Raw genomic sequence first — 17,041 nt, 5'->3', positions numbered from 1 at the left:
AATGGTGTTAAATCTACATGCAAGGCTTTTTTACAAGTCAACATTACTAGGTTAACGGTTGTGTCACACCTACCTTAAGATTCTTGATTAGCACACAACCCTTATTTTGCGGTTCTCCTTGATCATGCATGGCACACGCCAGGTCGAGGCCCCATGGCTCATGATTGTACTTATGAAATTTACAAGGATATGAAACTCGGATGTGCCCACTTGCGCCATTCTCGGTCCTTAGCCGGATTACAATTCCACCATGAAAGCAATCCAAGCCTAGGAGCCCGTGGCTGGCCTGCGCCATCAAGCAGACTTGGAGGGGAGCCATCGACACACACAATAAGGTCTCACAACAAGGAATGGCAGGTGCGTCGCCGCCGTACGCAAGGATCCATCAGCGTCGCCTCGAGTGAGGACAGGCGTAGCGCCAAGGTCATCGCCCAGGAGATCGAAGCGGAGAAGCCCGAAGCGCCCTATAGTTCCTTGATTGGTCAGATGTCCCGGTCACCTCGAGTGGCAGATCCTTCGGACATGTCCCCCAGCCTGGTCCTCGACCCCATCGTCATTGGATTATGGTGCACCAAAACGCTAATGGACGAAGTGAGCGTGTCAACATCCTCTATGTCGACACCCTTTGACAGGGTGGAAATCCCTCGCTCCCGGATTATACTAACCGGTGCACCGTCCGAGGGGATTATCCTTGGAAACCAGGCCATTACCTAACTCCAGCTTAAGATACCGCTCCCAAGGGAACCATCGCGGTGCAAGGGGACCAAGGGAACATACAATGTGCCGACGAGTTGGTCGCAACAGTAGAGTTCAATGTCATCAAACAAGAGGTCTTCCGAGAAGCCACCTAGGAGCTGCCTGCAGCCAAGATAGGCTAGAGCGCCTCTTCTTTCCAAGCACCGCAAGACACCAAGAAAATCCGTTAGCTTATTTTCCACGAGGACTCGAACCTCATCATCATAGAAGTTATTAAGTTATGGGACTACCATGACCCATCCATGAAAGGATGTGTTGTAAAGAGGTGCGCAATCTCGAGGGAAAGTTCAACGACCTCGAGCTCTTTCACATGCCTATATAACGAAGCAACGGACGACTTGGCCTGGCTGGGATCCTGCCCGGGGTGATCCTCGACACACTACGCCAACTGATGGTTAAGAAGGGAGTCCCACTCAAACTTCAAGGAAACTCGACCGAGCCCTAGCACCCCTACTAAGCCTTAGGCATCGGGAGTAGAAGTCCTCATCATTAACCATGACTGGACAAAGCCATTCTTGGACTACCTGCAAGGAGGGACGCTACCCGACAAGAAGGACGAAGCTTGACACATTGTCCGGCGAGAGAGGGCTTATAGCATAGCCAGCTACACAGAAGTTCAACAAAGGTGTATCCCCGAGAAGAAGGGGAGCTAATACTCAAAGAAATCCACTCGGCTCGTGTGGGCACAATGCAATGCCCAAGACACTGGCAGGGAAAGCCTTTCGACAATGTTTCTAGTGGCCCACATCAACAGCGAATGCCAAGAAGATCCTGCACACCTATGAAGGATGCTAGTTCTACGCCTGCAGACACACATGCTTGTTCAAGAGCTCCAAATGATTGCCCTGACATAGTAGACACACATGCTTGTTCAAGAGCTCCAAATGATTGCCCTGACATAGTCTTTCTCTGCCTGGGGGTTGGACATGGTGGGGCCCCTCAAAAAGGCACCTAGGGGCTTCACCCACATCTTCGTCGCCATCGACAACTTCACAAAGTGGGTCAAAGCCATGCTCGTAGCCACCGTCACCACAGAAAAGGAAGAACATTTCTTCAAGACGATCGTCTACAGCTTCGGGACCTACCAAAACATCATTACTGACAATAGTACCCAGTTCACAGGAGCCCCTTTTCTCGAGTATTGTGAGGAGTTCGACATCACTCTTGACTTCACCTCCGTGTCACACCCACGTTCCAACGGTAGGTCGAGAGAGCCAACGAGCTAATAATGTAGGGGGTCAAACGCCACATCTTCAGTCGACTCAAGAAATTCACATGCACGTGGGTGGAGGAACTACCATTGGTACTATAGGGTCTCTGGACCTTCCCAAAGCAGTCCATAGGATACACCCCTACGCCATGGTGTATGAGGCTGAGGCGGACTCCCCAGCGAGCTAATCCACGAGTCCTCAAGCGTGAGAGCTTATGAAGAAGAACGGGCGAGAAGGCAAGGCAAGATGGGATTTACCTCTTGGAGGAAGTCTAAGATATGACCCTGCTCAGCAAGGTCAACTACCGGGAGGAGTTGTGATGCTACCACATCCGTCAGGTAAGGGACGTGTCTTCATGGTCCTGGACCTGATCTTTTGACGCATCCAACCCAGAAAATGAAGGCACAAATTGTCATCTCCTTGGAAAGGCCCTTCCATCGTTCACAAGGTGCTTCACTCGGAGGCTTATCACCTCGAGGACCCAAGAGAATGCATGGAACATTGAGCACCAGCGCCGTTTGTACGTATAGGTGGGACAACATCGACAACGCGCAAGGAGCAAGATTCCAAAGATGTTGTGTTCCTTGAGACAACAAAAGTTAAACTGGATCTACACAAATAGTTTTTTTGTTTGCCCCAAAATTCATTACCATCTGAAAAGCGTCACCGGAGAATTACTGCATGGGAATGCTACTCGAGTCCAACACACATTGTATTGGCAAACTCGGCTCAGGCACGTGTCGGGAACTTGGCCTCGGCCATTAAGTCATTACGAGTGTTGCTTATCTTGACTCCTCAAACAAGAGCTTGTACCTCTCCTTCACTTTGCTCTCATCGGTACCCCCTTCCCCTGACTTTGTCCAAATCAGCATAGGCTCGGGGGCTACATACGCAAAATAAGAAAATAAAACTTCACGTGCATCCTTTCCCGAGCCTTCGGTATCATGTTGATCATGTGGTTCGGCGCCCAGATCAACAGAGGAGCCTCGGTCTCAAATATGTTCAGGTACCCCCAATATCTCTTATCCTTCATGTTTTTCCCGAAGGCCGCGATCTCTAAGACCACCTAATGACAGACCCCCGGATAGCTTCTGGGACACAAAGATGTGGGTGATCTGCTGTATCCCACAAGGAAGCAAAGGCTCCCGACGCATGGAAACCTCAAGGATAAGCTGCTCTGAGCCCAAACTTTCCCCTAGCTTGGTTGGAAAATACCACAACAACAAAATACTCAGCTCAGATGCAACAATGATGGCGGTTTAGCAGGCTTCAAGAAGGGCGCCCTCTCCCAGAGGAGGCGACTTCCTCCAGGACACACTGGACGCGCAACCCCTCCCGAAGCCACACTCAGGATCACATCGCCCTTAGGGAGAGCGTCCATCCCATGGCGAGACAATGCTTCGTCAACCGAGGCGGGAGGTGCACACTCTACACCCCCCTACCCCCACAAAGCTAGTGCCCGTGCTGGAAGCTGAAGAAGGCGCCTCCTCAATCAGGCCCTCTGAAGCGGGGCACGCTACAACACAAGAAAATAACTGCTCGAGAGCGCCACTTCGCCCCTCCCTAGCAAGAATGAAGCAGAATCATACAGCTAGAGGACTTACATGTCGAATCTAGGATTTTGACTCGCTAATCTCTCCTCCCAGACAATGGAGGGACGAAGCCACCTAAATGCCGTCACCGCTTCGGAGCAAGCTCCTTCCCCGTCGCCAACGATGTATTTGAGCACGCCGCTCTGTGAGAGAAGGACCTTGGTAACTTCCAGTCACCCTCATCCGCCATCCATGCGTCGACCTTGGGAATCGGCGTGCAATGGCGCAGTCCCGGCGAGAGGGGGCCACCCTGAAGAAGTGCGGAGCATTACCTAGGCCATCTCAAGCACAATAGGGGTGAGGGGCAAGATGACAATGTCTCAAGGGTTGCAAGCCATGATCTTTCTCCCGCTCCTCGGCTTATATGGTGGTGGGATGTCACGCGCACATCTGTGGGGCCCATGCCCTGCCGTTTCCCCTTCCCCTGCATGCGGAACACATACCCTCATCAAGCCAGCACGTGTGCCCTCCCACTAGGAAAGTACGTGCAGCGAACAAGACACACACGTTGCGCCACCGGCAAGCACCAACTTGAAGCCGGCTTGTCGAGCCTTCAAGCGCAAGAATCCCTGGGTATCGATAGCTAACCTCTGTGGTCCTAAGCTGGCCGAATATACTCGAGTGAAGAGTGGCCATGATGCGCCTCCCAGGGTTGCAAGCTGAACTTCGATCAAGGGGTATCAGGCATCATGGTTAGGGGCTTGATTTTGGTAAGAGATGCAAGGATGTTCCTCCAGGACACTAGCTGAGATTATCCAAACCAATCTGGCAGGCATTTCCTAGGACTATGACCGAATTTATGGTATGCCCGACTATGGGCTAGAAGCCAAATTCCACTCAATGGAATCTATTGGATATCAGGCAACTGAACTTTACACATTGGTAGCCACAGTGCCCTCACCCGATGGGAGGCGCTGCTCGGATCTTTTTCGGGAATACGCAAAGTTTTTGTATCATTTCATTGATAGAAGAAGATAGAATGAGTACATGAGGTGGTACACAACATGACACAAACGCAAGGGGAGTGAACATGGTGCCCTAAGCGAAGAGACATGAGAGGCTCGACCCAAAACAAAAAACACAACTAAACTCGCCGACCAGAGAAGCTATCGAACCAACAACCAAACGATCAAGCATCTCCAAATCCAGCACGGAGGACGCCGCGACCAAAACAAGACAATGCCTTCACTAAGGAGAATGACACCGCGACGCCATCGTCCTCCAGTCGGGAAAACCAGACCTGGGTTTCCCTTGATGCTTGAAAGGGGCATGGAAAAACGGCCATTGCAACACCTCCAGGAAGGGGGCGACACCCAGGATAAGATCCGGGGATTTCACCCTAGCCAAATTTCGAGCAATCCAAGGCCATCGTAGCACATATCGAAGATGAGGCAATCAGTCATAGGCCGGAGCAACAACTGCAGGAAGGTGAGCCACTCCCAACGCCAATGGAGGCATCGGGAGCCGCCGGACAAGCGAGCTCTAAACAAGGACGAGGTTGCATGGGTGAGGAATAAGGCGGCAGGGATGCGATGGTGTCCGAAGCCCCGGAAAAGCCAAGGTCTGGAAGGGAGTAAAGATCTGGGCCATCGGGACCGGAACAGTAGGGACAGTGGCGTGCCCAAGGAACCTGAAGGGGACGCGGCTCCCGAAGGGCATCGGAGACGAAGATGCGCCTGGATGGACAGCCAACAAAGGTACTAGTAGGGTGGTGGTGGTGCGGAGACGCCGAGGAGCCAGTGCGCCAAAGGAGACGGAAAGAGCGCATCTTTGGGGGAACGCCGAGTCCAAAGCCGCGCCGCGCCGGCCATGAATGCGGAAGGGGGCGCAGGTCCATGGCAGCCAGGCAAATCCGCCCCTGTCGGGAGGAAGGTGAAGGGGGCTCGCGCTCAGCCAAGACTCCCAGCCGGCGCGCTGCAAAAACAGCCACCGTTGGGCACTACCGATCATCTGCAAGGCTGCCTCCCAAAGAGGGCGCCCCGGAGCTCGAAGGGTGGGAGGGTCGGGGAGGGGGGTCCGCAGCTAGAAGGGCGCGCCCGCCCGCCGCAGGAGGCCGGCCGGAGAGCACCAAATCCCGCCAAAACAGGCCCCTAGATCTCGCCCGGGACGGGCCGGAGCTGTCGTAGGCGAGCCGCAACCGAGGGGGGTACCAGCACCACCAACACGTTGAGGATGCTGGGCAGGGAAGCACCCGCCGCCGATGCAGATCGACGATGCCACCAGCACCAGATCTGGGGGGGGGAGGGAAAGGACTGGGGCGGAGTTGGAGAAGAATCAGCCCCGCCGCCGCCATCCCAGGGCCCGGCGCGGCTTCATCGGCTGGCCCTCCGACGACGGCGGTGCGGGGGTGGGCGGGAGGTGGGGGCTCTCACTTGTGTCTTTTTTTTTTTGCTGGAGTTTGGCAAGTCCTACACGGCTTCCCACTAGGTAAGATGTGCATCATCATCATGGGCTGCTGGCGAGGATATGATACTCAGATGTGCCCACCTGGGCCATTCTCGGCCTTCAACTGGATTAAAACTCCACCTGAAAGCAGTCCAAGCCAAGGAGCCTATGGTTGTCCTGGGGCATCAAGGAGACCCGGTGGGGAGCCACTGACACACATGATGATGTCTGGCGGGATCGGAGGATGGGAGTCGTCTATAGACCGAGCGAAGCCATGTAACCCTAGCTTGGCTAGATATATAAGGCAATCTAGGGACACTCTTGGAGGAGAGAAAAGGAGACATTCTAGATCATCCAACAGTTACGATTTCCACCGACCCCATCTTCTTCTTGTCCGCGGCCAGGCCGAGAGCTTGTAACACAAGAAATCAATCGCAGGCAAGCACTCTAGCAATGCGCAACCAAAGGCAAGAATAGGGTCTTACCTCCACCTGGACCTAGGTAACTCATCGTCTCGTGCCTTACCATCTCGATCCACTGCTCGCAGGCCGCTCTGAACAAATTTGTCGTCCTAGAGAGCACTGCCAGCCACAAAACACTGATACACATTAATCAAAATATGTTAGGTCAATATTTTCGGTATATATCTACATTGTTATTCAAATGACTAAGCTTGCATTCATGATAAAATCAATAAATTATATTGCTAATCATGATGGGCTGATCAAGTGCGAAAATAAATAAATGTTCTTATTAGCAATAACAGTCCATATTAGCAAATGAAAATAATTAATATGATGGTGTTTTCAGAATAATTTTATTTGTTACTCCCTCCGTCCCATAATATAAGAACGTTTTTTACACTACACTAATGTCAAAAACGTTCTTATATTATGGGACGGAGGGAGTTTTTATAATGGGAGATAAATATCTGTATGAGCAGCATAGACTTCTGAGATAGCATCTCTTAATGTTAACAATTATCACCAATAAAATTCCTCCTGTACAAGGGAAATATCTTGCCTCAGCGAAGCATGGTACATAAGCTTTGGTAAAAAAAAGTTGTTTCTATCTTCCCCCTCTTACATTGTATACGAACGCCACTAAAATCCATTACAGCTGTATGGACTAAAAAAACACATGAAGCTAAGAAATTGTGCGGAAATTTATCAACATATTTGTCCAAAGAACATGGGTCCAGATCTCAAAAGCATGCATGTTCATTCAACTATAAACTTGTCACTCAATGGCAACAACATATATATGGTTAATATCAATTTGCAGAAAATTTAAGCATTTTTGGGCCATAAAGGTCTGTGCACTTGAACACCCATAATCTATGAATGAATACTAGACGAATTGTAAGCACGCAACTAAAACCTGCCAGCGATGTTGTGAAGAGTGTAAGTGACCTTGTAAGGCTGTTAGCAGAACCAGATAGCACAACCTGCACAATCTGGAACATGCGATGAGGTCAATGACCAGCAAGCACCAACCAAGACACCCTCGTGCAGATGAGCTTGGCACTAACAACCAAGACACGGCTGCAGCATGCCAGTGGCAAGGCATGAAGATGGCTAGTCATCACGCACATGATCATCCAACACAAAAAACTGACCCTCGTGTGTGAGTTTGCCCCTGATAATTAAGACACTTTCGACAGGCCCATATACTCGTTCATAAATGTATGAAACGATAAGAAGACAGCAGAGCGGCATAAACTTGCCTTGAAGACGGGGGACAAACTCTCAGGGCTTAAACTGACAAGATTCCACTAAAATGATAGCTTGAGCATGCAACTATGTGAAGATCCATCATCAAACTATACCATTCTTAATTAGTCCTTGCTGCCAATTAGTGGAACATGACAGAGTGAACATGAGACGACTTTTGTGTTGGGATCTCTATGCTTTTGCCAGATCTCTAGGCTGATGTAATGGCATGATTCTTCATGTCTACTAATCAGATGCTGCAGCACAGCTGTACACATATCTTCTGTATAAATAGGCGTCAGCAGAATGGTAGATGCATCAAACTAGAAGCTCTTCTTTCTTCCTCCTCTCTTCGACCACAATACAGAGCAAATCTTCAAGCTCAGACATGGCTTTCCACCAAAGATCGACAAGTTTGCCTTCTAGGCCTCACGTCAGTGAGACCGAAGTCGAGCTAGAGCTTCAGAGCCTAGAAGCAAGCATCTCTTCCTCTAATTCCATCAGCATGATGTGCGATGGTCTCAGGACTCTTGCAAACATCTACGATGGTCTTGAAGAAATCATCTGCCTACCAAGCAACCAAGTTTGCTCCTCCCAGCAGAGGAGCATGTTGGATGGAGAAATGGACGGTTCTCTTGAGCTGCTAGATCTCTGCAGCGCCATGCAAGAGATCTTTGTCGAGATGAAGGCCATCATCCAAGAGCTGCAAGTGGCTCTAAGGAAAGGTGATGACGCAGCTACTCAGGTCAAGATCCAATCCTACACCCGCTTGGTGAAGAAGTCGAAGAATCTTTTCAAGAAGACCGCGAAGAAGGCTCCTGCAGATTGTAGCATGGTCATGCTGTTGGCCAAGGCTAGAGAGATCGCTTTGTCTCTACTGGAGTCCACACTCCATCTCTTGTCGAAGCAAATCGAAATGCCTAAACAGTCTCTTGTTTCCAAGGCATTTCACAAGAAGAAGGCAGCTGTTTGCAAGGAGGATCAATTGTTGGGGCTAGAGTGCAGTATCGGAGATCTCGAGAGTGGAGCAGGACATCTGTTCAGAAAATTAGTCCAGAGCAGAGTTTCCCTACTCAACATCCTTAGCTCATAGATACTACCAAGTCACTCTTGACGGTCTCCGATTGGCATCCGCCTTTTAAGGAATAGCTGATCTTCATACAATTTTCCCATATGTATACACTATACTGTACAAATGTACATGATACTATAGAAAGAGAAACCAAAGTTTTGATCCATTTGGCCATTTCAAGCTTGAAGATGTGTTTGTGATACTTTATGCTGATATGCTTGGTTAGTGGATCTTGCTCCTTATGCATGAAGCATGCCAGATCAAAGTCACAAGGTCTCAACTTGCAGTTAGCAGAATCAATCAATTTTAATAACCAGATTCTCTACCACCACCACATGTCCACATGGCTGTGCAGTCTGGCACTACAATTGAAGATAGTTCTTATTCCATACAACGAAGTCCAAATTAATGTACTCAGATTTTAACATCATCGACATCAATAGCATCTAAGCAGCATTTAAGGGGTCGGGGGGGGGGGGGGGGGGGGGGGTGGATAACAAAAAACATTTACTCTAGAACCACAGTTTTTCCTACGGGATTAACAATATGCAAAGTTTTTGTTCCTTTCCATATAATAATTCTCATTACACAAAGAACAATCAACGCTTTATTATGCTTGTTTCAAACTTCACCAGAAATAAAGACATTGATATTGGAGAATAAGTTACTACGACTCAAAGGTGATAAAATTGTATCAAAATATTGAAAAAAGCTTGTTTCTGTATGGTTAGATATGAAATGGTCATGTTACTCACAAAGTGGGTGACTGAAAGCCTCAAACTGAAAAATGGAGTTAGTACTCTGAACCGCTAACGTGGAGCTTGTGCAGTGGGTCTTGTTTCCATGGCCTCAACATGCCAGCTCCGACTGTCGAGGCTTTAACTGTTAGACCTTTGAACCTGAGCATTGATAGTTGTGGATGACACTAGGAGAGTTGGGACAATTTTCGTTGGTTTATTTCTCACACAGTGCCATGCCAACCTGAGGGGTTGGGGTTACATACTTATAGGCTGCTAGCCAGCCAAGCATATGCTGAGATGCTGCTAAGATGCCAGTCCAAGATGCTAGTCTAAGATGACAGTCTTGATGGTCAGGAACTCTATCCTAACTGCCACAAAGGACCATGTGCTGCAGCCCCACAAGGACCCTAGTACACAGACTTATCCATCATTCTCCCCCTAAGTCGTGTACGTCGTCTTGTGGGAGAGTTGAATCATCCCAATCCTGTAGCAAAGTTCGAGGAACTTGACCCTCCCAAGAGGCTTGGTGAGCAGGTCTGCGAGCTGATCCGTGGTGTTGCTGTAGCTCGCCTCGATGCTCCCTTCTTCCACACAGCTGCGGATGAAGTGATACCTCAGTCGGATGTGCTTGCTCCGTTCGTGGAACACGGGGTTCTTTGCCAGGGCCAGGGCGGACTTGCTCTCCACCAGGAGCTGCACCGTTCTGGTGTCTTGAGCGAGAAGATCACCAAGCAGTCGAGCGAGCCAGAGCGCCTGAGTGCAGGTGGTGGAGGCCGCTATGTACTCAGCCTCACAGCTGGACAGGGCCACCACCTGCTGCTTGATTGATTGCCAGCTCACGAGACACTTGCCGAGGAAGAAGAGGATCCCGCTCGTGCTCTTGCTGGTGTCGATGTCGCCGGCGTGGTCGCTGTCGCTGTACCCGACGAAGTGTGCCGCCCCCGGACACCTAGGGTAGTGGAGGCCGTGGTCGAGGGTCCCTGCTATGTAGCGGACGATCCTCTTCACTGCCTGCTGGTGTTTCGACGTCGGTCGCTCCATGAACCGACTGACATAGCCGACGGAGAATGCCAAGTCCGGCCGTGGGTGGGTGAGGTAGCGAAGGCTCCCCACAAGGCGTCGGTACTGCGTAGCATCCACTTCCTTCGTCGTGCTGTCGTGGCTCAGTTTCAGCCTCTCCTCCATTGGAGTGAGAGCTGGATGGCAGTCGGTGAGCCAAGCTAGCTCAACGATGCGCTTGGCATAGGCGGACTGTCGAAGCGCGATCCCGGAGTGGTCCTGGTGCACCTCAATCCCTAGATAGAAGGAGAGGAGCCCCAGATCACCCATGTGGAAGGTAGCCTTCATGTCTTCCTTGAACGTCGCCACTTCTGCATCTTTGGTGCCGGTGATCACCAAGTCGTCAACATAGACGCCCACCAGCAAGGCATTTCCTCCACTGCCCCGTCGGTAGACGGCAGCCTCATGCGGGCTTTGCTCGAAGCCCATCTTCTTTAGCGTGGAGTCCAGCTTGGCGTTCCACGCCCTAGGTGCCTGTCGTAGGCCATAGAGGGCCTTGCGCAGGCGGAGTACCTTGCCCTCCTGGCCGAGAATCGCAAAACCCGGTGGCTGATGCACGTAGACTTCCTCCTTCAAGTCACCGTTGAGGAATGCCGACTTGACATCCATGTGATGGACACACCAGCCCTCTTGGGCAGCCAGCGCAAGGAGAAGTCACACGGACTCCATCTGTGCCACGGGAGCGAAGGCGTCGTCGAAGTCGACTCCTTCCTGCTGCAAGAAGCCTCGGGCCACCAGGCGAGCCTTGTGCTTGATGATGGCGCCGGCTCCATCCCTCTTCAGCTTGAACACCCACTTAAGGGTGATTGCGTGGTGACCACGAGGGAGGTCAGCGAGCTCCCAGGTGCGGTTTTGCTCGACCGCATCCATCTCCAACTGCATCGCGGCGCGCCATGCCGCATCTCCCTCGGCCTCTACAAAGGACCGTGGTTCGCCGTCCTCACACGCGAGTTGTAGCTGCGCCTCCAGGTCACGTGGCATCAGTCCCGGCACCGGCTGGTCGCCGAGTAGATCATCCATCGTGCGATACCACAGCTGTTCGCCTCCATAAAACGCGTCGACCCGCTCCTCGTCGTGAGTGAGCGGGGAAGCGAACTTCATCGGGTTGTGCTCTGCGTGAGCTGGTGCTGATGAAGACGAACTCAGAGTGGTGACTGCCGGGGCTGGAGTATGCCGCGTCGCCAGTTGTGGTGCCGTCGGCGTAGCCGACACCGGAGTCGGTGTAGTTTTGGGGGCCGGGGTAGACGTGCCCGGCGAAGAGGAGCTGCTTGCTCCCCCGGCTTCCTTGAAGTGGGCGTACTCGACAATGAAGTCGTCATACGTCGGCGTCGAGCCGTCGTCCACCGCCTTGTCCCATTGCCACCCTCGCCCTTCGTTGAACACGACGTCTCGCGCCATGCGCACACGCTGTGTCTTTGGGTCGAAGATGCGGTAGGCCTTTGAGCCCTCCGCGTAGCCGATGAAGACTCCCGGAGTGCTCCTGTCGTCGAGCTTGCCGATGTGGCCGAGCTCCTTAGCGAACGCAAGACAGCCAAAGACCCGCAAATGGGAGACCACCGGCTTCCGCCCATGCCAGGCCTCGTACGGTGTCCTGCCGTCGAGTGCCTTAGTAGGCGATCGGCTGAGGATGTAGACGGCCGTCAGCACCGCCTCTCCCCAGAAAACAGCCGGCATCCCTCTCTGCTTGAGGAGAGCCCGAGCCATCCCCACAACCGTCTGCTTGCGCCGCTCGACGACTCCATTTTGCTGCGGGCTGTACGGCGCGGAGTAGTGGCGCTGGATGCCCACATCGGCGCGGTACGACGCGAATTCAGCCGCCGTGAATTCGCCGCCGTTGTCAGTGCGCAACGCGCGCAGTTTGCGGCCGCTCTCCGCCTCCACACCAACCTGCGCGCGCCTGATGGCGTCCGCCGCTTCTCCCTTGCTGCCGAGAATCATCGCCCACATGTAGCGAGAGAGATCGTCGACGAGCAGCAGGAGGTAGCGTCGACCTCCTGGTGTGGCTGGCGTCACCGGGCCGCACAAGTCTCCATGCACGAGCTCCAGCTTCTCCTTGGCCCGAAAACTCGCCTGTTGAGGAAAGGGGAGTCGTCTCTGCTTCGTCAGTACGCAGATGTCGCGGAATTGCTCCACATGGTCGAGGCATGGCAGTCCTCGTACCATCTCCTTGGCACTTAGACGCTTCAGGGCCTCAAAATGAAGGTGCCCAAAGCGCTCATGCCATTGCCATGCCTCGTCGTCCCGACGGACAGCGAGACAGACCGGCTGTGCCACCTGCACATCAAGGACGTAAAGTCGATTTCCACCTCTGGGTACCTTGGCGAGAAGGCGACCCTGGCGATCCCAGATGCGTAGGACCCCATGCTCAATCAGCACGCGTGAGCCGTTCTCATCCAGTTGTCCCAAGCTGATGATGGAGTTCCTTAGCGCGGGGATGTAGTAGACACCGGTGAGCAGCCGGTGCTCTCCCGTCTTGTGGTGAAGATGACGGAGCCGACGCCCTTAATTTCCACAGCGGAGGCATCCCCAAACTTGACGGAGCCTCGCGCATCGGAGTCGAGCTCGGCGAAGAATTCCCTTCGACCGGTTATGTGGTGGGTGGCGCCGGTGTCGAGGCACCACCCCGTAGTCTTGTACTTCCCAGAGCCATCGCCGAGAAGAGCGTGCGCTTTTGGCTCGTCGAGGTGGATGAGAGCTTTTGCGACTGGTGTCGCTGAGGATAGCTCAATGCTTGCATGCGCCATGAACAAAGCCGTCTCTTCCTCCTTCGCCTATGCGACGTGAGCCTGGCCTTGTCGTGGTTGCCGACACTCATTGGCCCAATGGCCAAACCGGCCACAGTTGTGGCAACTGTTGTCTTGTGCCGGCTTGGGCTTGCCAGCGGCGCCGTCCTTGGCGCCTCCGCGGGCGTCACCTTCGGCACGTCCTTGTGCCCTGCCCGGGGGGCCTCTTCGCGCCTTACGCTGCTTGCCACGCTTGCGGCCGCCCGTCGTGGAAGAAGGCTCCCCCTTCTTCCTGTCGCCAAGGCTGGCATCCCACGGCTCCCGAGTTAGGAGCAGCATCCCGCCGGTGGTGATGGGCCCTGAGGAAGGCTGTGGCTCGTCGGTGTCCACGACCTTGAGGCGACCTATCGCCTCCTCGATTGTCATCGTGGAGAGGTCCAACAAAGACTCGATCGATCGAGCCATCTGCTTGTACTTCTCGGGGATGCACCGAAAAAGCTTCTCGACAGCTCTTTCCTCGGTGTAGGTGGCATCACCAAACTTCACCAACTTCTGCAGCAGAGTGTTGAGACGGAGAGCAAAGTCATCAACGTCCTCACCTGGCTTGAAAGCCAGGCTCTCCCACTCCTTACGAAGTGCCTGCAGAGTGGACTTGCGAGCACGGTCGCTGCCGATGCGTGCCGCGGCTATGGCGTCCCAAGCTTCCTTGGCAGTCCGCTTGCTGGAAAGCAAGAACTGCATCTCGGGCGGGACTGCAGCGATGAGGGCGTCCAGCGCCCGTCGGTCCTCTTGGTGGTCGACGTTGCTGTCCTGGATTGCCTCCCACATGCGCCGCACCTGGAGCCTGACCTTCATGATCCTGGCCCACTCGATGTAGTTGGTTTTAGTGAGGGTAGGCCACCCAGCACTGGGACCAACATCCCTGACCACAGTCCGGACCTCGTAGAGGCCGCGGTCCTGGTCGATGCAGCCGCCCTCGCGGTGCGCACCTCCACCTGGAGTGCGGGCGTGCTCGGCTGCCCACTGCGTCGTCCGCTCTTGCGCCACTTTGGTGCGGTCTGCGTCAGCGCCGTCGTCCGCAGGCGCGGAGCTGTTGGAGCTGCCGGAGCCGCCGCGGAGTACCTTGGCATCCGCCGTAGCCTCACGTGCTGCGTCTGCTGCTGCTGCTGCTTCTACCTCCGCCCTGGCTGCTTCTACCTCCGCTCTGGCTGCTGCCAGCTCCGCTGCAGGCAGCCTCGACACCCTTGCTGCCGCAGCTGCTGCTGCTACAGCTGCTCGCTCACGCTCCTCTGCCACGGCGCGCTCGGCCTCCTGCCGACGCTGTATGCTCGAGGTAGCCGTGTGCTGAGAGCGACCTGCAGACATGGCTCACTGCAGGGGGGCTGTTGCGTGAAGAGGAGGCTGTTGAAGACGAACTGCTGCTCGACAGTCCAGAGGGAGGAAGGTGACCAGAGGCAGACGGAGCAGCTGCTGCTACCGACTTAGGCTGCTCACAGGAAATGCTCAGGGTACAAGATAACGAGGCTCTGATACAACTTGTTAGACCTTTGAACCTGAGCATTGATAGTTGTGGATGACACTAGGAGAGTTGGGACAATTTTCGTTGGTTTATTTCTCACACAATGCCATGCCAACCTGAGGGGTTGGGGTTACATACTTATAGGCTGCTAGCCAGCCAAGCATATGCTGAGATGCTGCTAAGATGCCAGTCCAAGATGCTAGTCTAAGATGCCAGTCTTGATGGTCAGGAACTCTATCCTAACTGCCACAAAGGACCATGTGCTGCAGCCCCACGAGGACCCTAGTACACAGACTTATCCATCATTAACCTGTGATTTGCAAGAGTGCCCACCAAGGAAAACACCTTATTATATACAGATATGTCACAGCCAAATGCCAGGTTAGCAACCCATTAAATAATGGGTTGAGCGCGCAATTATGCTAATGCTGGTTCTTGCTGCCAATTGTTGGAACATGATAATGTGATGGCTCATCTCAAGGACAGCAGACAGACAAAATTATATACTGAACATGAGACGACTTTAGGGTTGTGATCTCTATGCTTCCGCCAGAGCTCAAGGCATAGTAAGTAGACAGCATCTGAGAGATGTGATGGCATGATTCTTCATGTCTACCAATCAAATGCAACTACTTAAGTTTTCTGTATAAATAGGCCTTAGCAGAGCAGTAGACACATCAAACCAAGAAGTGTTCTATTCTTCAGCTATCATCAACCACAATATATACGGAGAAAAGCTTCAAGCTCAGATATGGCTTTCCACCAAAGATCGATAAGTTTGCCATCTAGGCCTCACGTCAGTGAGACCGAAGTTGAGCAAGAGCTCCACAGCCTAGAAGCAAGCATCTCTTCCTCCAACTCCATCAGCATGATGTGCGATGGTCTAAGGACTCTTGCAAACATCTATGATGGTCTTGACGAGATCATTCGCCTACCAAGCCACCAAGTTTGCTCCTCCCAACAGAGGAAGATGTTGGATGGAGAGATGGAGTGCTCCATTGAGCTGTTAGATCTCTGCAACTACATGCAAGAGACCTTCGCCGAGATGATGGCCATCATCCAAGAGCTGCAGGTGGCTCTAAGGAAAGGAGATGATACAGCTGTTCAAGCCAAGATCCAGTCCTTTACTCGCTTGGCCAAGAAGGCCAGGAAACATTTCAAGAAGATTGCCAAGAAGCCTGCATCCGACAAGATGGCGATGCTATTGACCAAGGCAAGAGAGATCTGCAGCTCTCTGTTGGAGTCCACACTCCATCTCTTGTCGAAGCAAATTGAAATGCCAAAGCAGTCTCTTGTCTACAAGGCATTTTACATGAAGAAGGCACTTGTCTGCGAGGAAGAGCAATTGCTGGAGTTAAAGTGTACCCTCGGAGATCTTCAGAATGGAGCAGGAACTCTGTTCAGGAAATTAGTCCAGAACAGAGTTTCTCTTTTAAATATTCTTAGCTCATAGATACTCCACATCACTCTACTCCCTGCGATTGGCATCCGCCTTTTTGAGGATGAGCTGATCTTGAGGCAGATTTCCCATATGTATATAGTACAAATGTACAGAAATTATAGAAACGAAGAGCAAAGTTTTGATCCATCTCAAGTTTTGTGATATCGATAACATCTCTGTGGAGCTCTGTGATGAATATGCATGAGAAAAGCTAATGTGTATGATTTCAATCCATCATGTATTTACTAGGTTCTGTTAATCAGGTTTTTGTTACAGGCTATATTTTTGTGGTAAATCGCAACAACAATGATGTTAGACCAACATGCAGGTTATCGGTTGCGCCACACCTACCATAAGATTCATGATTAGCCTTATTTTGTGGATCTCACCTAGCATGCATGGGACACGCCAGGTGGAAGCCACACGGTTGATGGTTGTAATAAACACATAAATGAGATGGAGTAGCAGATTCCCTTCATAGTTGTAAATTTGGGCCATCGTATGCTCACTTGCTCAGTTAATATTTTGGTATATATATCTAGATTGTTATTCATATGATAAGTTCGCATTGCTGATATAATCATATAGCAAAATATGATGGATAGATCAAGTGGAAAAATGAAACAGAAAATATTCTTAATAACAATAATAATCTATATCTACAGATGAAAAAATATTAGTATCCTGGTATCTTCAGCATAATTTTATTTGGTATTTAATGGGAGATAAATATTGGATTGAGCATCATAAATTTTTGAGATAACAATAACATATCTTAATTTAATTTTAACACATTAACACCAATAACATATCTCCTGTAAAAGGGAAATA

At 51.8% G+C, this 17,041-nt stretch overlaps 2 protein-coding genes across 2 annotated transcripts; both read left to right on the top strand.

The window, feature by feature from the left end:
• Window positions 1–7,182: 7,182 nt before the first annotated feature.
• Window positions 7,183–8,894, top strand: LOC109746987 (uncharacterized). Its single transcript, XM_020306076.4, has one exon. It carries the CDS (start codon window positions 7,970–7,972, stop codon window positions 8,747–8,749), a length of 780 nt encoding a protein of 259 aa, XP_020161665.2. The 5' UTR covers window positions 7,183–7,969; the 3' UTR covers window positions 8,750–8,894.
• Window positions 8,895–15,429: 6,535 nt separating this feature from the next.
• Window positions 15,430–16,364, top strand: LOC109746997 (uncharacterized). The gene has a single exon (XM_040385864.3). The coding sequence runs from the start codon at window positions 15,521–15,523 to the stop codon at window positions 16,220–16,222; it is 702 nt and encodes a 233-aa protein (XP_040241798.1). The 5' UTR covers window positions 15,430–15,520; the 3' UTR covers window positions 16,223–16,364.
• The last annotated feature ends 677 nt before the right edge of the window (window positions 16,365–17,041 follow it).

This window comes from Aegilops tauschii, chromosome 3, assembly GCF_002575655.3.
Source record: "Aegilops tauschii subsp. strangulata cultivar AL8/78 chromosome 3, Aet v6.0, whole genome shotgun sequence".
Classification (NCBI taxonomy): Eukaryota; Viridiplantae; Streptophyta; class Magnoliopsida; order Poales; family Poaceae; genus Aegilops; species Aegilops tauschii.
The sequence above is the reverse complement of the archived record's forward strand: the minus strand, read 5'-3'. Positions and strand labels throughout refer to the sequence as shown.